Source organism: Bombus vancouverensis, unplaced genomic scaffold (assembly GCF_051014615.1).
Source record: "Bombus vancouverensis nearcticus unplaced genomic scaffold, iyBomVanc1_principal scaffold0030, whole genome shotgun sequence".
Taxonomy (NCBI): Eukaryota; Metazoa; Arthropoda; class Insecta; order Hymenoptera; family Apidae; genus Bombus; species Bombus vancouverensis.
Genome location: NW_027468921.1, coordinates 646,146 through 670,489, shown reverse-complemented (window position 1 = coordinate 670,489; position 24,344 = coordinate 646,146). Strand labels below are relative to the sequence as shown.

General features: G+C 38.2%; 1 protein-coding gene across 5 annotated transcripts; it reads left to right on the top strand.

Moving 5' to 3' along the window:
* Positions 1-1,608: 1,608 nt before the first annotated feature.
* Positions 1,609-11,696, top strand: LOC117164765 (uncharacterized). 5 transcript variants are annotated; one of them, XM_076626753.1, is made up of 8 exons: positions 1,609-1,763; positions 2,015-2,112; positions 2,370-2,523; positions 3,393-3,538; positions 3,665-3,890; positions 3,962-4,186; positions 4,267-4,374; positions 10,203-11,696. In XM_076626753.1, the coding sequence occupies exons 3-5, from the start codon at positions 2,424-2,426 to the stop codon at positions 3,722-3,724; spliced, it is 306 nt and encodes a 101-aa protein (XP_076482868.1). In that variant the 5' UTR covers positions 1,609-1,763; positions 2,015-2,112; positions 2,370-2,423; the 3' UTR covers positions 3,725-3,890; positions 3,962-4,186; positions 4,267-4,374; positions 10,203-11,696. The 5 variants fall into 5 exon arrangements, with proteins under 5 accessions (XP_076482868.1, XP_076482867.1, XP_076482865.1 ...); XM_076626752.1 differs by lacking the exon at positions 10,203-11,696 and adding an exon at positions 6,476-9,595; XM_076626750.1 differs by lacking the exon at positions 10,203-11,696 and adding an exon at positions 4,506-9,595.
* Positions 11,697-24,344: the final 12,648 nt, after the last annotated feature.

Here is a 24,344-nt window from a genome sequence, read left to right as displayed (position 1 = left end):
TGACCTCACGAGGGAATAAGTCTCCGTCGCGTTGGGGTGTGTCTAAGGACACGAGATCATCGGATTCGTGGAGAGATGCCTTCGTTCGGAAAGTGAGGGAAACTGACGTTGCTGTTAATTGGTCAATTTCCATGTTGGTGGTTAGAGGAGGATGCTAGCCGCCCTTGAGGGAAAATTGCTAGCGGGAAGCGTCGTTCGTGAGAAAAATAGATTTCCCCTATCTTCTTGTAGTTGGTACAATGACTGTTTGTCGGTTTGAAGGACTTTAGTTAATTAAATCTTAAGATTTATAACGGGTCCTCAGGCTAGCTGAACATGTACTGTGGAGATGCGTCGACGTCTGTTAATCATCTTACCCGAAGAATAGGACTTGTGTGTGGCGAGCCACGGCACAGAAATCGTTGGAATGTTTACTGTCGCGTGCCGCTACAACTATTTCTTTTAAGGAGAGCTATAGAATCACTCCATACCTCTGTTACCAAGCTCACTATCATAAATCTGGAACAAATACAATCGGATTGAATGGCGGCAATCGCTTAATTACGGCTATGGTAGAATCTAGATTAAAGTGTTAAGGGACTTTCCCAAAATTCCAAAGGAGAGGCTCCGGTGTCCTTTCATCTCTGATATATATATATATATATATATATATATATATATGCTCAGATTTCAGAGCTTAGTTTTAGGAGTAATGTAATATCGTAAGGTAGTTCGAATTAGAAATCAGTTGAAAATAGATAAAACCGAGTACGTCGTCTTTCTGTGGTTCGTTTACATTTAAGAGAGCCTGCGTGACTAAAGGCACGTAGTTGGTAGTTCTTACATAGGTATGAGGGAAACAATAGACAACGTTAGAAGAAGGACGGTTTCGCTATCCAAGGCGGGACGACCGAAAGATCAGAGTGTGCGAGTCGAAAAGTGTGCGTGTTGCGAGAATCAGAGCTAATTGAGTCGTCGAAGAGTAGAGTCGTGAGAATTGATAGAGTTGTTAGAGAGAGAGAGAGTGTGTGTGTTAGATTCGTTGTGACGAGGGTGGTCAAATAACTGCAAAGTTATTTGATATAGATACGAGTATTGCATTTAGTTTCCGTTAAATAAATATCGTTCTCTGTCCAATTTATATCCTTATATTCAGTTTAATATTAATAAATTGTAAGTAATCGGAAAAAAAATGCTATCCTTATTTCCACGATATTACAGTAATATATTGTATTTCCCAGATTACTTTCATTAATATTCGTCTTAAGACATTAATAACACTCAATTTTAATTTTATCAAAGCAAAATAAATATTTTTGTTTAATTAAAACTCTACTCCTAAAAAAATAAAACTTTTCTATTTATGCAAAATTGCATGCAATAAAAGTTTCAATGAATACACTTCGTTTTGTAACTGTTTTCTTCAATCAGAAAAGATAACGGCCAAAAAATTATTGTTATTCCACAACTAATTGGAAATTTTGACAGTTTAATTCGATCATTGGATCGATTACACGTACGGTGATTTTTCAAATTCGGAATCAGTTACAGACCTGACGGAATCAGTTACTGTCCCTGACAGGGACAGTGTGGCAAATCTATTCGTTCAACGCTGATTGGTTCCGCCATTTATAAAAGCGCTTCCTGCAGCAGTTATGTATAGATTGGTATAAATATAAATGTATAAAGTATACGTTTACAAAGTTGTCTGTAAACAAAGTGTAATAATATTTACCGTGTATTGGAGTGTATATAACGACGGAAATAAAGAATAATAAGAAAAAGTAAGATATTATTAAAAGTCGCTCTTATTAATAGATATAAATAATAGTTGAATAACCTTTTCATAAGATTGCTAAAGATAACCTCAAAAGAAAATACAACTTTTTTGCAAAGTTTAACAATAAATTATATTACAATTTTAAATTAACATCAAATTTTGAGCTACACACATCTTAGTAATTAAATCTGTATGGTGTTATCCGTTTTTACTTTAAGGTGATTTATACTTCGTGTTTATTACAAATTTTTGCAGTCATCATAGAGAACATACAGAATTAACATTTAAGTTTGGAACGTTAGTTCAAATGCCTGATTACTCAGCCAAGGGATGCAGAAACAAGTCAAAGAGTGGTAAGAAAATGTATTATCTTCCAAACGATCCCAAACGAAGAGAGTAATTGCGAATTAATTGCGTAACTCTTGGTGGAAAATAGAATGTAATTGAATATAAATCCAATTTTTAATATATTATGTTTAACAAAGTATTTGCATTACATTATTCCAGTCATACAGTATTTAAAAAAAATATATAATAAGCATAAAAAATGTATTTAAGTTTTCATTAATAAAATTAGACACTAATGACTTTACGCTGTTAATTTCCCTAGGCCATAGTTGTACACACAGGTCTGTTAACTGCTGCAAAGGAGATAAGGTTCTTAATGTCGCAAGATGTACTTTACCAATCGGTCACCATTGAACACTGCGATCGAGTAGCTAGGATTTTGTGTTTGGCGCCATTCTTCGGTGAAAGCACTAAAAGTAAAGAATATAAACTAAAGCAGTAAACTTATTCAATAACTAATACTATATTATGTATTTATTATAATTTCTCACCATTTATTTCAAGCAGATACAGATGTACAGATACAGATAAATGGAGTATTGTAGATACAATACTCCATTTATTACAGAAAGCATTGTTTAAATGAATATTAATTATGAACCATTATTAAACATGCATTATTATTACTAACAAACAAGTTTAACAAGACCACAATTTTCAAATTAAATATGTACACATATCTTTAATGCTTTTATATTTGACGCATATATTGGAAAGTAAGTTTGTTTTTAGTTTTTTCTTAATTTATTAAAAAATTGTGTAACTATTAACATTACCTATAACATACGTAAATAGTGTCATACTTAAAATATTACCCATGATTAAAAATTTTCAATGTTATTAAATTCTTTATTGAGGAAGCTAAATTATAATATAATTATAGAGTTTACAAAGGATTTTAATAATGAAAAAATATTTATTTTATATAACATTTATTAGACATTAGTTAGATATAAAATAAGAATAATATAATCATAATAATCATATATCTAAGATAAAAGTTGATCTCTATGATCATTAACATGGTGTTGCTTTTTCCTCACACCCTCCTGCTACACGCTTCGAAGCAGAACATACAGCGAGTAGATATTACGGAATCAGATCCAACAGCAAACAATACAATATGTATAGAACTCTAATCATGGAAACACCAACACCTTTGGTAGCCGAAGTTATGCACAAGTAACTAACCAATCGCCACCCTTAACACCAACATAGCCAAATCCATCAGTAATACGCTCAAGCAACCACCGTTACAATACTAACTAACGGCAATTACTTCCAGATGTAGCAGTATATGCACCACTGCGAACAGGCAGTACATTGACAGAGATTATAGAAGTAGCATTGGCAACTACTACTTATGAACCAAATAACAGGCAAACAAAAATAATTCCGCAAGACTTTCTTGACAAAATCAGAGGGAAAAAGGTAAGCGAAAGCAAAATGACAAAAACATAGAGCACGTGAAAGCAAAAAAACATCTAAACAAACTTGCAAAGGAAATAGAAAGTAAAATAAAAGATCATAATAATAACGAATTCTCAAAATTCATAGATTCACTTTCTGCGTACGAGAATTCCAACTATTTCCTATGGAAAGCCACGAACAAAATAAAGGAGCCAATTAAACTAATCCCAGCAATCAGATTAACGGACAACACATGAGCCAGAAGCACCGAAGAGCAAGCTGAAGAATTTTCCAACCACCTTTGTTGAAGTTATCTCTTCGAGCAACGCGTGATGAATGTGTAACAGAAATATATTTAAGTATAAGTGTAACTGTAAGTATAAGTATAAATATAAGCATAAGTATAAGTACAGTGTATACTAATCCAGAACCACACTGTGGCAGCGTTACATTACAACAGAGCTTCGAAGCCATGAGTCTATGGGTATTTATATAATTACGAAAACTGGCCCGTCTATATATACCCTGCTGCACCATCTGTGCATGGCATATTCCTAAAAAAGGCTATGAGACTGAGAGGCCCTTCAAATTGATTTAGAGCTAAACAATACTCAATAACATCAGGGACTAAGAGAACTAAATGCTAGAGAAGATGTAGTTTTCCTAGAAGTGAGTATTACTTCAACACCCTCCCTAACACTCGAAATCTTTACAAACGATTACTTTTTAACATCATTGTTATTTTTCAGACCTAATTTTTGTCGTAAATATTGAAATCTTGGTTTCGGTAACGCCTTCGTAAATATATCTACTTGTTACGTCCGGCGACTCTCTACACAAAGCAGACTCCACGCCACGTGAGTTCTATTAGAAACAGTGACAATGACTGTTTTGTATCGTATCTGGTTATATTATTTATTGTTCTTACTTGGTGCCCGATTTTTGTTAGTTCCTTGCATATATTTTTGGTGTTTGTTCTTGGGTATAGGTCTCTAATTACTACTTTGTGGTTCTTTTCTGTTTTGAGCTGGTATGTATGATGTATAGTATGTTTAATACTTGCGCCACTTTTCGAAAGATTTTTGGAGTATTTGTTTGCACTTTGACTTGTTCCAGTTTTAATTCCTTTATACTGTAGTTTTCTCTTCCGACAGTGTTGTTTAATAGTTCAATAAGGGTATCTGTTATTTGAGCATGAATGTAGATCGGTGGTGGTTTAACGATATGTGTTGTCATTTCTTCCTCTGAACTCGTATCTCCGTCTTTTATCAGTGAGCTGAAAGAATTTCGGAGTGGGATGTCCTGTAGCCACTGGTGCATTTCTGTATCGGGAACTTTTATAGCGCTTGTATTTAGGATTATTTTACGCCTTTTGTGAGCTGTTGCTACCTTCCAGTTTTCATCTTGATAGGATAGTTCGTTATTGTAGCTGTTTTCTTCCTGCTTTTGCAACGTTTCCATTCCTTTTATAGGCTTTCCTGTTCTTTGTTAATTGGTTGTTTTCTGCTTAACGTATTTGTAGCTTCATTTATGAAACATGTCACCCTTTTTTGTTTGGCGGCGGTATTGGTTGTTGCATTTTGAAACTTTTACCATGTGACAGTGTTCGTTAACGTTTTAACCTCCTAAATTCACTATTTATCGCACTAACACTGGAGCACATTTACTCGCGCCTGTTTACCTCGACTGCTCGGGCAGAATTGTCATTACAATGCAATTATCTATATTGTTACATCGAGGCCTTTCTTCTATTTTGTCCGGCAATTTTCATTTTTAACGTGATGAACATTTTCTTCTACATCATATTTTAAAATTTGTTAACAATCACTGTTTACAAATTGACGGCAAGTACCTGATTTGGGGTTATACGTTCTATATACATCGAACGTAACAATAAGGAACACAGAAAGCAACTGAGATATAACACGATATTGAAATTAGAAATTAATTACACCCTCGTAGCGGTGCCTGCATCAACTTGGACTAATTCGCAAACGATGGAAGTTGTATATGTTAGAGCGAAAAGAAGCCTCGCGTATTCAATCTCAGAATGTCATGTCCGAAGGAAGTCCATCTCCAACGTAGTTAATCGAACTATGCGTCTAATCGAACTTTTCGGGGTTACTTTCATGTTCGGTATCATTTTGATCAAAAGAACCTCAACAATTCAATTAAAACAACGTTTTGTCGATGAAATAAAAGATGTAGAAGCTTCATTTTTTCTATCGAAGAGATCTTAACAAAAGAACGATAACAGGTTGTACCTTAATGCCTCGATGAAAGAAATTTTATATTTTAACGTTTCAACATTTTAATGATACAATAGTATAATATTTTAATAAGAAGGGAGAAATGGTACGTTCGTGTACGATTTTATACTTTCAATCGGCAAAAATGATGTTGGAGGGGTAGAAAAGCTATTGAAAAACATTTGGATAATTTCTCATCGAAGCATCTGCAAATAGATCTTAATTCGATCTGAGGCGTCTATGTTGTCTGTAATAATTGTAGCTGCTGGCTGTAGATGTCGCTGCTGGGGTACTGCTATATTTTTCTAATTTAGATGCGTGGAAGAAAAATCGGACTACGGGCGCCGGGATCCGAATCCGAGTCCCGAACGTTCGTAACCTAAGGCGCTAACCACTGCGCTACCGTTGTCCGGTATTAGTTAGTGGCGGTATTTGTTGTCGAGTGCCGCGACAGATCTATCGAACGATGGCCCGCGGCCGGTTCGATCGTAACGTCGATTAACATGTATCAACGGCTGGACCCGCTAGTAACATCAAAATACAATTTCTTTTGTCAAGGGGAAACATTGAATTACAGGCTCGCCCTATCAACTCAAAATCAACTTCAAATGACGACTAATTAGACACTTTGGAAAGTTTCACATACATCACGATCACGATAGACATTACGCAGGACGATTAATTCGTTTCTAAGTTTCTCTTTGTACAGAACCATACCGTCGACCGATGGGTCCGCGGTAGAAAACGGTAACAAGGAAGGATGGCGGCAGGAAATCGCTGACTCCTAAAGCCGCGAGCAAGGAGGTTGGAGCGGAGGAAGCATATATTTTTGGTGTTTGTTCTTGGGTATAGGTCTCTAATTACTACTTTGTGGTTCTTTTCTGTTTTGAGCTGGTATGTATGATGTATAGTATGTTTAATACTTGCGCCACTTTTCGAAAGATTTTTGGAGTATTTGTTTGCACTTTGACTTGTTCCAGTTTTAATTCCTTTATACTGTAGTTTTCTCTTCCGACAGTGTTGTTTAATAGTTCAATAAGGGTATCTGTTATTTGAGCATGAATGTAGATCGGTGGTGGTTTAACGATATGTGTTGTCATTTCTTCCTCTGAACTCGTATCTCCGTCTTTTATCAGTGAGCTGAAAGAATTTCGGAGTGGGATGTCCTGTAGCCACTGGTGCATTTCTGTATCGGGAACTTTTATAGCGCTTGTATTTAGGATTATTTTACGCCTTTTGTGAGCTGTTGCTACCTTCCAGTTTTCATCTTGATAGGATAGTTCGTTATTGTAGCTGTTTTCTTCCTGCTTTTGCAACGTTTCCATTCCTTTTATAGGCTTTCCTGTTCTTTGTTAATTGGTTGTTTTCTGCTTAACGTATTTGTAGCTTCATTTATGAAACATGTCACCCTTTTTTGTTTGGCGGCGGTATTGGTTGTTGCATTTTGAAACTTTTACCATGTGACAGTGTTCGTTAACGTTTTAACCTCCTAAATTCACTATTTATCGCACTAACACTGGAGCACATTTACTCGCGCCTGTTTACCTCGACTGCTCGGGCAGAATTGTCATTACAATGCAATTATCTATATTGTTACATCGAGGCCTTTCTTCTATTTTGTCCGGCAATTTTCATTTTTAACGTGATGAACATTTTCTTCTACATCATATTTTAAAATTTGTTAACAATCACTGTTTACAAATTGACGGCAAGTACCTGATTTGGGGTTATACGTTCTATATACATCGAACGTAACAATAAGGAACACAGAAAGCAACTGAGATATAACACGATATTGAAATTAGAAATTAATTACACCCTCGTAGCGGTGCCTGCATCAACTTGGACTAATTCGCAAACGATGGAAGTTGTATATGTTAGAGCGAAAAGAAGCCTCGCGTATTCAATCTCAGAATGTCATGTCCGAAGGAAGTCCATCTCCAACGTAGTTAATCGAACTATGCGTCTAATCGAACTTTTCGGGGTTACTTTCATGTTCGGTATCATTTTGATCAAAAGAACCTCAACAATTCAATTAAAACAACGTTTTGTCGATGAAATAAAAGATGTAGAAGCTTCATTTTTTCTATCGAAGAGATCTTAACAAAAGAACGATAACAGGTTGTACCTTAATGCCTCGATGAAAGAAATTTTATATTTTAACGTTTCAACATTTTAATGATACAATAGTATAATATTTTAATAAGAAGGGAGAAATGGTACGTTCGTGTACGATTTTATACTTTCAATCGGCAAAAATGATGTTGGAGGGGTAGAAAAGCTATTGAAAAACATTTGGATAATTTCTCATCGAAGCATCTGCAAATAGATCTTAATTCGATCTGAGGCGTCTATGTTGTCTGTAATAATTGTAGCTGCTGGCTGTAGATGTCGCTGCTGGGGTACTGCTATATTTTTCTAATTTAGATGCGTGGAAGAAAAATCGGACTACGGGCGCCGGGATCCGAATCCGAGTCCCGAACGTTCGTAACCTAAGGCGCTAACCACTGCGCTACCGTTGTCCGGTATTAGTTAGTGGCGGTATTTGTTGTCGAGTGCCGCGACAGATCTATCGAACGATGGCCCGCGGCCGGTTCGATCGTAACGTCGATTAACATGTATCAACGGCTGGACCCGCTAGTAACATCAAAATACAATTTCTTTTGTCAAGGGGAAACATTGAATTACAGGCTCGCCCTATCAACTCAAAATCAACTTCAAATGACGACTAATTAGACACTTTGGAAAGTTTCACATACATCACGATCACGATAGACATTACGCAGGACGATTAATTCGTTTCTAAGTTTCTCTTTGTACAGAACCATACCGTCGACCGATGGGTCCGCGGTAGAAAACGGTAACAAGGAAGGATGGCGGCAGGAAATCGCTGACTCCTAAAGCCGCGAGCAAGGAGGTTGGAGCGGAGGAAGCGGCGATTGAAGCCATGAACTTAGGTGATTAAGATTAAGGGTGCGCACCCTCCAGAACAATCTGGGACAGTCAAGACCTGCTTTTCCAAACCATTCTGGAGAGCACGGTTGCCCTAGCGGTGGTGGCCGAGCCATACAGAGTCCTGGACGCTCCGGACTGCGCCGGAGATACAGACGGCTGTCACCTGGACATCAGCGCCGGCATCGTCCGCCCACAGGGATCCGCTGGAGCGCGGCAAAGGATACGCAGCGGTCGAATGGTCAGGAATGGTGGTAGTGGCCGTATATGTGTCGCCCAACAGCGAATGGACAGCGTTCGAGGAGTTCTTGGACGGGGTAGGCGACTGCCATTACGATTACGAGATATAGTATTACGTTATAATACATTACATTATAACGTATTCCGTTAAATTGAATTACGTTATATCATATTACGTTTTGCCGTTCCTTCACATGCTGAGCAGAAGGCGAACGTTACCATGATCGCGGACGGATATTAAGACAGGTAGAGTGGGGATATGGTAAGAATAGAAAGGGAGGCAAGTGGGTCAACACAGCAGTTGCCCGTAACCAGTCGTCAGTAGGAATCGCAACCAGAGAGTTCTGAAGAAGTCGCTGGTCAAGAAAGTAAACGAACTGCGGAACGAAGCGCCGCGTATTAAGTTGGCAGCCTTCACGTAATAGAGTACATTCAGTAATATAGTATTACGTTATACAGTATAACGCTATAACGCATTACGTTATATAGTATAAGTAAAATCCAATGCAACCACAGCTATCAATATTGAAGATTAAATATGTAATTGAACGAATCTCCGCTTCTATTGAGGATATGTAGACAATTCGATGCGCGTTATACTCCACGTTTGATGTCAAATACAACGCACATCATCTGGTTTGCGCTATGTTCACTCTTTTCCTGTCAAATCCGATGCAATTATAATTTTTAATGCTCAAGGCTAAATATTCAATTCTACGAATCTCCGCTGCTATTGGACAAATTTCGACAATTCGATACGCGTTGTACTCCACATTTGCTGCTTTACACAGCGCACATCAGTCGGTTTGCACTATGTCATCTCTTTTGCCTGTCAAATCCGATGCAGTTAGAATTTTTAATGCTCAAGGCTAAATATTGAATTCTACGAATCTCCGCTGCTACTCAGGATACATAGGCAGCTCGATGCGCGTTGTACTCCACATTGGCTGCTTTATACAGCGCACTTCAGTCGGTTTGCACTATGTCATCTCTTTTTCCTGTCTAATCCAATGCAATTAGAATTTGTAATGCTCCAGGCTAAATATTCAATTCAACGAATCTCCGCTGCTATTCGGGATACAGAGGCAGTTCGATGCGCATTGTACTCCATATTGGCTGCTTTATACAGCGCACATCAGCTGATTTGCATTGTGTTAATCCTGGACCCTGTCAAATCCAATGGAGTTAGAACTTTTAATGCTCGAGGTTAAATATTGAATTCCACGAATCTCCGCTGTTATTAGGGATACCTAGGCATGTTGGGTTCCAAAGGTGCTAGTGGTATCATTGCACTGTTCACGCCCAGTAGTGCCAAGTGCCAACTCCTCCTCCAAGTCGGTGGGGCTGGTAAATTCTGACTTGTCAGTGGCTACGTAGATGGCGACGTGGCTTAAGAACTCATCCTGCCCGAGGAAGAGAACATGCATCATGGCGTAAACAATCACACGTCGCAGACCCGATCGGGTGTCGTGGCGGGTTAAGCCTTTCGTTACTGGCGGCTTCTCCTGCGTGACAAGCGCTCTGCGCCAAAAAGAAAAAACTTTCCTCGAAACAGGGTATTTATAACTTCTTAACACACTCACTTTTAATTGAAATTTGGGTAGGCCTACTTTGAGGGGGGGGGAGGACAATCGTCTCCCCTAACGCCACATTTAGTTAGTTAGTTCATAGGATAGGCCTAACGAGAAGACGCGGGGAGTGTACCGGCAGTAATTTCCAAGAGGTCTCGGGCACTGCTGCCAAACGTGTAGGTTGGCCACCGTGGAGTTTTTGTCAGTAGGAGTCTGGAACTACTCCACTAATTCTCCAGAATGCAGCGGAGTGTCCATGAGGATTTCTCCACGTAGAAGAAAAAAAGAAAGAAGGTGTTGAAGCATATAAATAGGTGATATATCGTATTTCAATTCTTTGAATTTTGTTTGAATTATTGTTAATTACAATCACAATTTCTGATAATATCATGCACACGATTAAGTGTAACCACGTTCTTAATCGTCATCGTTGTCAATTACAATTATAATTCCAAGGTTACTTACATTCATTTTAACGAAACCAATGTTTACTGCTAGAACACGCACATATTCGTACAACGATGTTAAAAATCTGAGCATAATGGAAATGTACGTACAGCAGATACTCACAGGAAAAACCAACGAGACTACTAATAAAATCAATGAATTAGAAAAAAGGAGCTATAGACAAATATCTTATAATATACCGTGGCATAATCTGCAATTTATTATAAAATAATTGATCCGAGCAGTATCAATTATAAAAGAAGATGGCTGAATATGATAGACACTGTCGAATACTAATCAAATATAATCATTTAGTTAATCTTTAAGATTTAAGTTAAGATACATCTTTGAGGAATCAATAAGTGTTTCGCTAATAGCCTAATAGATCTCTTGATAGATCAAACGAAGAAATACCTAACCGCGATTACAGCCAATTGGTACGTATTATTCGATACATAATTAATATTTGTATCACGTACAGCGATGCAAGTGGTATTGAAGAAAATAGCCATTTTATGTTACAACTATAACGAGTAAATTTACTCTTTTGACTTGAGAGGAATTAAAAAGGTACCTGACTTTTAAATAAGCATTAAATAAGAAATTTAAATATCGCAGACGGTGATGTAGGTGTTATTCAAGAAAAGAGAACATTTTATTTTGTAATTAGCACGAGTAAATGAACGAATATCGATAATATAATATAATGATTAATATGAATTTTATCTGGCTGATTACTTAAATACCATAACATATTTCACAGTAACGTCATCGACTGCCGTTAGGCTCTTTTCCCTTTTTGTTCAAACTAATTGATAGTCGAAAACTAGTATCAAGGAGGTGTGAATTTAGTCTCAGTTTGTAGAAACTATTAAAATGATAAAAATGGATACCGTATTAAATCGTCGAAGGCGTCAATTTACGATAAAAATTAAAAATTACGATTAAAATTGTTCAATTTGATTTTGTTATAATGGAAAACCCGTCCTTTCCTATGTCAAGAGATCGTTAACGTTTGATTGACATCTCGACACCTTGTCAAGATATATAAGAAACGCGGAAGTCGCGCGCGAGCTCTTTCGTGCCTGAAATTCCGGACAGTGAACATCCAAGAAGAATTTAAATATAAGGTAAATAAAAAAAAATATCAAATAACAACATTGTAACTAGTAATTTATAACGTCTAAGCCATTAATTTACAATACTTGAGAAATTAATTTACAATATTTAAGCTATTAATTTATAACATTTAAGCCATTAATATATAACATATAAGCAATTAATTTATAACGTCTAAACTATTAATTTATAACATTTGTTGAGATATGTATAATTTTCTGTGTTGGACTGGGTTAAATGTGTAGTAGAGATACTTGTAAGTGAATATCAGCGTGTGGATGTATGTGTGTGCGCGGCGTCTCGAAAACAGATGAATAACTGTAAACTGTTCAGTCGGTTAACAGAAATATAATACGTTATATGGTATGCCGTTATAACGTATTACGTTATATGGTATGCCGTTATAACGTATTAGGTTATATGGTATGAAGTTATAACGTATTACGTTATATGGTATGACGTTATAACGTATTACGTTATATGGTGTGACGTTAGAACGTATTACGTTATATTTTATAACGTTATAACGTAATACGTTGTATGCTATGACGTTATAACGTATAACGTTATATGCTATAACTTTATAACGTAATACGTTATATGGGATGACGTTATAACGTATTACGTTATATGGTATGGCGTTATAACGTATTACGTTATATGGTATGACGTTAGAACGTATTACGTTATATGGTATGCCTTTATAACGTAATACGAAATCGCCAAGGTTGAACCTAACTATTTTAGCGTTGTTTTCGTCGAACCTATCCTTATCGTATTTGACGCTTGCTTCTATATTCTTTATCGCCTGCTGTCTTACATTTTTTTTTTTTTTTTTTTATTTATTTGTTGAAATTACAATCAATTCTTGCGTTGAGAATTTTCAGTAATTTTTCTGGCGTGGCGCAGTGACATGGCTGTTTATTTACAATAAGTTAATACTTATTATAGATAGGTATAATTTATAAGTATTATAAGTAAGTGCATATGCTCAATTTGGATAATTAAATGAATCTAACGTTTAGGTCTAGCGGGTAGTGCCTCTTCAGCCTGCGAATCTGGTCCGTCGTATCGAGTAGTCCAGTGATTAGGGGGTTTCGGTGTTTGTTGATTCTTTTGCTATATCGGTCGCTATATTTTGCTATTTCCTCTTTGACGGTGGGTATCTTGAGGTCGCGGTGTATTGTTTCATTGGTTACATACCAAGGTGCGTCAATTAGGGATCTTAGCGTTTTCGATTGAAAGCGTTGGAGTATTTCAATGTTGGAGTTACTTGCTGTTCCCCATAGTTGGATTCCGTAGGTCCAGACAGGTTTTATTACGGTCTTGTAGAGGGTAATTTTATTGTGTATGTTTAGTTTGGAGCGTCGGCCCGTGTGCCAATAGAGTTTTTTTAGTTTGTCCTTTAGTTGCTTCGTTTTATCTGAGATGTGTGTCTTCCACGTTAGTCTCCTGTCCAGGGTCATGCCCAGGTATCGGACTGTGTCCCTGCTAGGAACTGTTGCATTGTTGATGGTGACCTGGGGGCAGGTTTGTTTTCGGAGCGTGAAGGTTACATGTGAGGATTTCTTTTCGTTGACTTTGAAGCCCCATTTGTGAAACCACTTTTCCATGGAGTCGGGACTTCGCTGGAGAGTGGATGAGGCTATTACCGGGTCTGCGTGGGTAGCTAATAGCGCTGTGTCGTCTGCAAATGTCGCTATTGTTATATCGTTTGATATAGGTAGGTCGGCAGTGTAGATGGAGTACAGTAGGGGTCCGAGGACACTACCTTGGGGTATGCCGGCTTCTATTGGAAATGTTGCGGAAGTGGCGTCTAGGCATTTAACCATGAATTGTCTATTGATTAGGTAGGATTTTAGGATGGAGTAGTAAGGGTGAGGTAGGATCTTTTTAAGCTTGTATAGTAGCCCTTCATGCCATACTTTGTCGAATGCCTGTTGGATGTCTAGGAAAACCGCTGAGCAATATTTTTTCTTTTCGAGTGTTTGGCTGATCGTATGAGTTAAGCGGTGGATTTGCTCTACTGTAGAATGATGTTTTCGGAAGCCGAATTGGTGATCTGGGAGTGTTTTCAAGTTCTCTAGGATTGGAAGGAGTCGGTTCGTGAGCATCTTCTCGAATAGTTTGGACAGGGTAGGTAAAAGACTGATTGGGCGATAGGAGCAGGTTTCGTATATCGGTTTACCGGGTTTAGGGATGAGGGTAATCAATGAGATTTTCCAGGCCTTAGGATAGTGTTCCAGGCGAAGGATAGCATTAAAAATCGATGTGATGAGTGCTATCCCTTTTGTGGGAAGTTCCTTGATTGCTTTATTGCTTATTAGGTCGTGTCCTGCTGCTTTCTTGGGGTTTAGGCGACTGATTGTTTCTATAGTCTCTGCAGAGGAGAAGGGTTCGATAGGAGGGGACATTTGGAAGGGGGTGTGCAGGTATTCAGTAACGTCCGCGGCGGCTTTGGGGGAATGGGGTTTGAATACTTTTGACAAGTGTTTAGCAAACAGGTCGGCTTTTTCTATAGGGCTTCGCGCCCATCCACCTTGCGGACGGCGGATAGGTGGGATTATTTGTGGGGGGCGTGTGAGTTTCCTGGAGACCTTCCATAGTGAGTAGTTGGCGTCGGCTGTGGGGGATAAGCTGGCGAGGTATTTATGGAAACAGTCGTTTTTATAGTTTTTTAAGGTTCTGGATAGCTTTCTAGTTGCGTTGTTAAGTTTGCGTTTGTCCTCCGGTGTTCTATGGGTCTGCCATACTCTTCTTAGTCTACGTTTTTCTGCTATTTTTTTTAGTATGTATTGAGGATATTCTTGTTTGCTGTTAGATGGCTTTGTCGGTGTGGAGAGGCGGATTGCGTTTATTATGCTCGTGTTTAAGTATTCCGTGGCTGCTTCGATATCTTCCTTTGTTTTTAGTGGGGTGAAGGCTGAGGTTGAGTGTGTAAAGACTTCTCTGAAGAGCTGCCAGTTGGTGTGTTGGTTGTGAATGGAGCCATTAGGTGTATTCTCGATGATTGCTGTCTTACATGGGAGATATTTACTTCTCTTTCTTCGATACTGTCGGGTAGGGATAAGCCGTAGGGTCTCGCTGTTTTACCGATTAGTAGTTCCAACGGGCTTGACTTAGTCACGCGGTTGGTGGTACAATTCAAGGCCAGTTGTATTTCCCCGATCGCGTCTTGCCAGGACCGCCCGGTGGTTTCTATTGTTGTGAACATGTTTTTTAGCGTACTCATAATACGCTCTACCTGTCCGTTGGCCCTACTAGCTCCGGTCGCAATTAAATGGAGTTTTATGTATTTATCTTGACAAAAGTCTCGAAATTCTTTGCCCGTAAAACATCTTCCCTGATCCGCTATTATCCGGCAGGGACTGCCGAATAAAAATATAGTACTTAAGTGCTTTAACGGTACTAAGGAAATCTACTTTACGAGTATGATGCAGATATGCGAATTTAGTGAAGACGTCGACCAAAACAATGACATACTCTTTCGAACCACTTTTACCGCTTAGTTTGCCCGTTATGTCCACGTGAACTGTATGCCAAGGTATGCTGGTCTTAGGTATAGGATGTAATTCAGCTTGTATTTTACCTGAACTGGCCTTCGAAACTTGACAAGCGTGACAGTTCTCTACGAATTGGCGAACATACTCCGCCATTCCTTCGAACCAGTAACACTCGTACAGTTTCTCAAGCGTTTTATCCCAACCTAAGTGCATAATTGACTGTTGCACATGGTTAATAACAGACCACCTAAACCCTCTCGGAACGACGGGCAGGCAGAGAGTTCTATCTTTTCTCTGTATTTTACGATGAAGGGTGCCGGACCGTAACTCATACGTATTCGCGACGTCTTCCGCGAGCTCTTCGTTCTGTAATTTATCGACGATCTCGGAAATTTGTGGGTCGCGACGTTGTTCCGCTAGTAGCCAATCGTCGGAGATTTCGGTTAGGTTAATTTCTTTCTCTACAATTTTGCTGAACGTACTGCGATCCAAGTCTACGGGATTTCGCGAAAAGAAATCTACGTGGGCCATTCGTTTACCTTCCCGGTACATAATGTCAAAGGTAACAGTTTGCAGGTAAGCTCACCATCTGTAAACCCTGTCGTTCAAGTGTACCTTATTACTGGATGCTTTCAGGGAGTTGCAATCGGTGACAACGAGAAATTCTCGTCCGTGTAAGAATGACGGCGTTTACAACTGCTAACGTTTCCAATTCGTAGGAATGATACCTAGATTCCGCAGGGCTAGTTCTTTTGCTGTAATACTCCACTATTCGATTTTTACCTTCGACCCTGTGCATTAAAATGGCTCCATATCCTTCAGAGCTAGCGTCCGTATGTAGTTCTATGGGGTAATTGGGGTCAAATATCATTAGCACCGGCGCGTCAGTCAGGACGGAAATTACCTTTTATCTTATCTGTTCGTGCCTATCCGTCCAAGGTATATTCTTGTTACTCGAGGTAAGTGCGTACAGGGGTTTCATTACTTGTGAAAATTTGGGAATGAAGTTTCGAAAATAAGAGGCCAAACCTATGAATTGCCTAAGTTGTGTGACGGTCGACGGTGCAGGTAAAGAACTCAAGGCTTGTATTTTACCCGGGTTTGGACGGACTTCTCCGTTACGAATTACATATCCCAAGTAGAGTACCGATGTCTTTAAAAAGGAGCATTTTGAAAAGTTAAAGGAGAATCCGGCTTTCACGAGGGTATCTAATACGGTGCTCAACCTTTCTAGGGCTTGATCTACTGAGTCGGCAATAATTAGGACGTCGTCCAAGTAAACAACAACGAACGAATACGCGAGGTCGCCTAAGGCGTTGAGAATGGCCCTCTGGAAAACGGATGGTGCATTTTTCAATCCGAACGGCATAGTCACGTACTCGTATTGCCCGTCGGGTGTAACGAACGCCGTATATTCCGTCGAATTGGGATGAATGGGGATTTGGTGGAATCCGCTGGCCATGTCCAGGCTAATGAAGTATCTCGCCTTCTGCAATCTCGCGATTTGATCCGCGATGAGGGGTAGGGGATACCGGTCCGCGACCGTATTTTTATTTAATGCCCGCAAATCTACGCACAGTCTATCTGAGCCGTCTTTCTTCTTTACAAGTAAGATAGGGCTCGCGAACGGTGAGTTGCTCGGCCTCACGATTTTTGCTCTAATTAACTCGTCTATTCTCTCACGCACTATCCTACGCTCTTCTTCGCTAAGTCGGTAGGGACTTCTTTGCACGGTAACATTAGGATCGATTAACCGTATTTCTAACTGGCCCGTGCTTACGCGAGTACGTGGGAAGCCCGTAATGAATGAATCTTTGAATTTCTTGAGGACAGAAATTAACCGACTTTTATCATTACCAACCACGTCAGTGTCAACCGCATTGATATTGATCTCGTCCTCGGAGGTTTTACTACAGGCATTAATAGTCTTCGTTTTACAAATATCGACGCTATTCCGTGTAATAGTTACATCAAAATCCTGGCTTAAGATCTCGCGGCCAATCATGATATCATAATGCAAGTGACTATCGGCCAGAACGTGGAAGGTTATCTCCAATGTAAAACAGTTAATGCGTACCGTAGATAAGATCTGGGATGTACTCTTAACGCAGGTGTTTCCTATTCCTCGCATAACTACTATATCTGTCGTTCTCCTACCGGAGAATTTCGGAGCGACAGATTCTCTAATTAATGAGCACTCGGCTCCGGAATCAAAGTAAAATGGGAACGACTCACCCAGATGACAAACTACCGGCTGGGGACTCCACCACGCAGGTGTAACGTCAATTCATATCAGAGACCAGGCCATACACCACGGACAGGATGGCACCCAGATACCTGCATATCCCTGACGCGCACCCTCAATAGTCTTAAGTGCCTACCAGGGGCACTTGGCATTTTTATAGTTAAGGTCGTTCGGACCAAGCGAGTATTTCCTGTCGTAAATTCCGTCCCTTGTCCTTAGATACCCCCACCCCTAGCTTTCCTCAGACACAGTATCGTCAGTAAGACTTCACTTATTCTGTATCCTTAGAGTAGTCAACATATCTATGTCGGTCTCTACTCTTATAAGTCGCGTACTTAATGTATTGTTGTAACTAAGTCTTACATAACGTGGTTGGAGTGAATTGTGATTTATGTTAATTCAGTGCCTGTTACATTGTGATTGCTGAATTCATAATAAAGGTTGATTAAAACCAAGTTAATAGTTGGGTTACGACTCAACTATATTTTATTTTCACCAACCAACCCAAAAATTACGTGACAAGGACAAAGGTAAGTTAGAGGGTCATTTATCTGAGCTGGTGTTATTCCGCTGTACAAACTATTTCCGGCCAGTACCTTTTATGTACTTTCGCTTCCGCTAACAAGCAACGCGCCATGTCCATCACTGTTCTATTATACCTTTCCGCTGTCCCGTTTAATTCATGTACGTATGTTGAGCAATTATTTATTCTTATACCTTTATCCCTAGCAAATTTATAAATTCGATTATTTAAATATTCTTTACCATTATCGCATCTTAATATTTTTAACCTCTTGCCCGTTAAATTTTCGGCTTCATTTACGAACTGTACGAAAGAATCAAAGACCTCATCTTTTGATTTTATACAATAGATCCTAGCTATTTTACTATAATCATCGATAAATGAAATGAAATATTTTTCTCCATTGAATCCGGTAGTCTTAAAGGGACCACATACGTCCGTATGAATAATTTCCATTATTTCCTTAGCCTTAGTTCGATTATTTTTGAAAGGTAAGTTATGCATTTTACTTTCTATACGCACCCTACATTTCAAAAGTTCCTTTTCAAATTCATTCGGTATGCCAGTCACTAGCTGCTCTTTACCCAAAATCTCTAAATATTTAAAATTTACGTGTCCTAGCATCCTATGCCATCTCTCCTTTTTACTCATACCACTACGTTCGGCGCTGTTTACTAAGTGCTTCTTCCCTTTCAATATACTTTTTATTCTATATGTCCCATTCTCTTTGAACGCTACAGCTGTAAGTATATTATCCTCATCTATTACTTTCGCAATATTTCCTTTGGAAATAACCGTATTCTTATTGTCTGTTAGTTTACCTAAACTAATCAAATTTGCGGACATTTCTTTCGCGTAAAATACTTTCCTCATATTTATTTTATTTTGTTTTCCGAATGCTTCAAAATAACTTATAACATTCCCAACTTTTGTCGCTTTTATCGGTCTATTATCGCCTAAATATATATTTACCGGTTCTTTTAGGTCGATAGATTTATCGAAATAATTTATATTATTAATTATGTGATCGGTACAACCGCTATCTAATAGCCACACTATTTCGTTCTTACTTATTTCATTCGTCTCACTGCTGTTTGCTGCGTGCGCCGTTGCTGTCCATATGCCTGCTCTTGAGTTTCCATGCTCGCCCGTGCCGGTTCTTGATTGACGATGAAAGTTTCCACGTCCTCTGCTCGTATTGCCTTTGTTCTCTCTTCCACTGTTTCGACCACGTGTTGGCCCATGCCAATAGCCGTTACTGCTTCCCGCTTGGACGCCATTTTGACACTCTCTCGCAAAGTGTCCTAATCTTCCACATCTGAACCATCCTTCCTTTTTTGCAGAAAAGGCGTTGGTTTGCCTTTCTCCTCGATTGGATTTATTTTTCTTCTCTGCTATTTCTATTTTATTTATCACATACGCTACCGTTTGATTCTCTTCTTTCAATGCATCTATTATGTCCGCTATGTAGCTGTATTCTTTGGGTAACGTATTCAGCATGTAATTCAGCTTTTCCCTCTCACTTACTTGTGCGCCCGCACTTTTTATTTCATTTATTAATTTTTCGAAATCGTTAAAGAATGATGCTGAATCACTGTAGTTCTCCAGTCTTGTTTTCCAATCTCCTTCTGCATACGATCTGCAGTGCCGTCGACTCTTTCAAGTACATTTCATCGAACCTTTTTATTATATCATACGCCGTTTTTCCTTCCCTAACATACTCCAATTGTCTGTTCGATATTGCACTATAAATTATATTTATCGCCCTCAAATCCTTTTTGTCCCAGTCTTCATCGTCTCTTTCGTTCTTCATTCTAGTTGTAACACCTCGCATTCCTTATATTTGAGAAACATCGTGATTCTTTGCTTCCACATTCCATAATCCTCACCATCGAATATAGGTATCATGATTTCCGATCTCTCCATTTTAATTGATTCTTCTTTTTTTTTCTTTTCTTACTCAAGCGCTCCTACGTGCTCGAAGTATATTTTGTTCCTCTGAAAGTTTTTTTTCTTTACTGAAAACTCACTCGCAAGATCGTAACCACGCACTAAATATCTTGCAAAACTAGTAACCACGCTCTGCTACCATGTTAAGGAAATTCGAGGATTTGGGAATACAAATTATTGACTGTATTTCACACACTACAGTTACACATCTATATTACACTCTGAAGAACGTCTTGCACGCACGCTTGTCGCCAACCGACTATCCTAGATTCTTCTAACATCTGGCAACAGTCTTTTATCTCCACTAAGACCTTGACGCCCTCTGGCCCTTACACACACACTCTCATGTACAGTGTAAATGTATCACTTCCCTAACACAATTATCCCGCTTTAGGTTCAATCAGGTTAGTCCCACGCGAAATTGATCCAACCATGCGAAAACGAGTGTATTCTGATTTCTGTCGCAGATACTTCTGGCTAGTGCAGTACCTACGCTACTACTAGACTTCTTTTACGCTTCTCATCGCGACTTCTTACGACTAACGAAGATGTACGGCAGTCTGACAGTCTACATGAAAATGATCATGATTGCGGTCTGTGTACCGCCTGCCCTTCTTTCTGTTCTTCCGTTAAAGACTGGTAAGTTGATACTGATTAATTGTGCGATCGAAATCCTATATAATGGCTACAAAAAATATTTGCATCATTATTCTCGTTTCCTAATGAATCGCTGTTTTAATCAAGTTTTATATTGCATCAAATTTCTGTAGTTACACGAAAGTACTAAATTATAGAAAACTTGATATACACGGATTTAATTAATTGATAAATTAGTCAATATATAGGCATTATTATTTCACGTGAAATTTTACAACGTCAAAAACCTAACATTCCTGTACGAGCAGTATTAATCACAAATTGTGAGAATGCCTACTGATAAGGAAGGAAGATAATATAGAAAACGCAGACTTATGGAAAGAGAATCCCTGACATTAGACACGAATACGTGATTTCACGAAATATTTTATGGTATATCTAAGATAGAGAATATATATAGAGTACATATAAGTATATATAGAGTAAGAATATATATAAAGTATATATAAGTACCAAAAATACATCCTAAGACGTGTATGCGATCTACGCTGTATGGGACGTGTTATAAATGGTTTCCGCCACTCAACCGCATTTGAATTTGTGAACACGATCGAACAATTGACACGAATTATTATTAATTCCCGTCTTCTACTCTAGTAACGATTTGCTTTGGAACGAGGTCGAATCGTTCTGATTCCGCACATGATTAACAAATAATTACAGAGGACATCAATTACTTGGATGGTGTTCGCCATTTCAACGTAGCATCGATGACATCCGGTAATTGGACTCAAAGTGATTTGCTTAAACCGATTAATTTGATCAAACCAACCAATTATTTTAATTAATGCAAGCTGTACTCGAGATTCGCGCATCTTGTGTATACACACCGGGTCAGACAAAAGTTTTCATTCATCCCAATAGAACTTTCGTAGTCCTTGAGGACGAGTGTCGCTTCTCGTGCATCTAAAGTTTCGTTCAAATTAGCCGATTTATTTGAATTCGATCGACTGGAAACCTCTTTGTCACTGTGAATTTATTACTTAATTGATACTCTTATACGCCTTTGTCCTTTAAGCTCTTACATCCATTTTTAATTAGTCAAGTCGTTTGACTTCTCACAAGTATTTTGAAACTATTTTACTAGCGCGAATCTACTTTTTTTACTTGAGATTATCTGCTATTTTTATTGAAATGTATATGTACGTATATACACTTTTGAATTTTAGCCTTCTATTATTCTTATATCCTTTAAACGTCATTTCAAGCTTCAAGCGACTTTAACTGAAATAGCTCGATTTCAAGTTCTAACGTATACTGTAAAGCACACTTGCGAAGTGAAACAGTAAACACGATATGAAAACTCTCTCCCCAGTAAGAAATCGAATATCCAATTTCAATCGTGCTTCATCGATGAAGCATCAATGCTACGTAGAAGCATCGTGGCAGCCGCAATGCGGATCCGTTGCGGATCCGAACAAAAATTTCCTGGCACGATCGTTTTCGTAACGCTATTAGCCGTTTCAGTATCAAGGATGTTTTAAAAATCCGTATCGGATTGTCGAAACATACCGTTCAACGCGTTCACGCTTCACTTCATCAGCTATATCAGAAGCGTTACACTAAAGAGTCAAAAGGTTGCCAAATATTCGTGCTTTACCTTTTGTTTGTGTGACGTTCTGTAATTGGTTTTCCAATTCAAGAGGTAATTTATACATTAGTTTTTTCTTTATTTGGTTTACGATTATTTGAAAGAAAAGTAATTACGAGAGGAAACTCTGATAGACTAGCGACAAGCTACGTTCGGAACCGAGCGCGTTGTGAATTGACAATCGTAACCAAACATCGCGACACAGTTCACCACACTACGCGTACAGCATGATCACGCTGAGTGGCGTTGAAACGGTTAACGTAACTGCGCGTACGACCGTCGAATGGCAAAGATATTCAAGCTGAGAATCGTCTTCAGATGCTATAGACGACAACTGTACTGACTTTCAAGGAGAAACCATTCGACATGGTCTTATGCTTGTGCCGGGACCTGCGGTTTGCAGTCTCTGCATCTGCTATCATTCGAAGCCGAAGTGGTGCCAGGTGATCTCATGCAAACCACCCGTAGTGAGTATATGCTCATTACTTAAACACTTAACACAACCAGAGAGAAACTAAAGCACACCGTTAACGCTTGCACGCTGGTCGTTAAAGCACATGCTACGCGAATAGGGTACACAGCGATTCATCTAACTTGCCTTGAATTACTTTTACAAAGAGAAACATGGACAGGAATAATTTTTTGTTACGAGTCGTTTAATTTATTCGTTCGTTAGAACGATTGGTCTGACAAATTCAAAGTCTTGTTCCGTATAAATATTTTTAAACAAGCACGTCATAAGCTTTGTATATTTTTTTTATCGCAATGAAACTGTTCAGAGAAATGTTGAAATTATTAATTACAAAAGAAGACATTTACGTTGTAAAAATGTTAGCGAAAACATTTGTGAAAAAGTTACTTTGTTATAAATTCTACAAAAAGAAATATTGAAAATCACGCCCCATTTATTCAGTTGCACGTATGAAAAGTATTTTGCATTCGCGCAAAAAAATCCCTTAAGGATACATATTTTATAATAATTGGAGTGTCAAAGTTATTACGCGGATTGGCGTACCTTAACCACGTGCCTTTTAATGAAACTAGGTTATTCATTTGTTATTCGTTCCTAACTTTCAACTTTATGATTTTTGCGGAATAAAATTTTATATTCCGGTTCAGTTTATAAATGATTCATTTTGAATTTAATAAAATTAGAGTTACAGCAGTGCAATTTAACAAAGAACAAATAATCATTTGTACTTTATTAAAATGTTCTTTTAGCGTCTCGTTTTAATATTTCTCTAATAATATTTTGTTAACCGTTATATTTAAATGAAGGTTTTCAAAGCAGAGACGTACTTTAACGTAGGAAATGGACGTACATTTATAATGAGAATTCAGAAGCAAAAATATTTCATACGAAAATAAATATTCCCCATGTGTAAATAGCTACGTTATGACTTTTATATGTATCTAGCGTCTTTCCATGCAAGGTAACGTATATTTGCATCTGTGCTTCTTCGCTTCTGAGTAGTAAAACCTGGCATTCATGCGGCTGATAGGTAGTTACGCGCTGACAACGAAAAACATAAAATGAATAAAAAACATGAGCCATCCTATAAAAAAAATAAAGCTGCTTTTATCTTTCATTACATATTCGTCAGAATATTGTTAATAAATATTTAAGTTCAGATTTCAGCTTAAATAAATGCATAGGATTGGACATTTATTTATATATGTATCTGTGAACGCTTTTTGACATAAAATTTTTATAACGACTAAAATGACATATTCCGATATTAAATTAATTTGATGAGAATAAAAACTGAATTTTTTAAAC

Excerpts from the sequence above, each read along its gene's own strand:
- LOC117164765 (XM_076626753.1), top strand. The coding sequence starts at position 2,424 with ATGTCGCAAGATGTACTTTACCAATCGGTCACCATTGAACACTGCGAT. Across the intron at positions 2,524-3,392 it reads CTTCGGTGAAAGCACTAAAA|ATGTAGCAGTATATGCACCA; the intron begins GTAAAGAATATA and ends AATTACTTCCAG. Across the intron at positions 3,539-3,664 it reads ACAAAATCAGAGGGAAAAAG|ATTCACTTTCTGCGTACGAG; the intron begins GTAAGCGAAAGC and ends CAAAATTCATAG.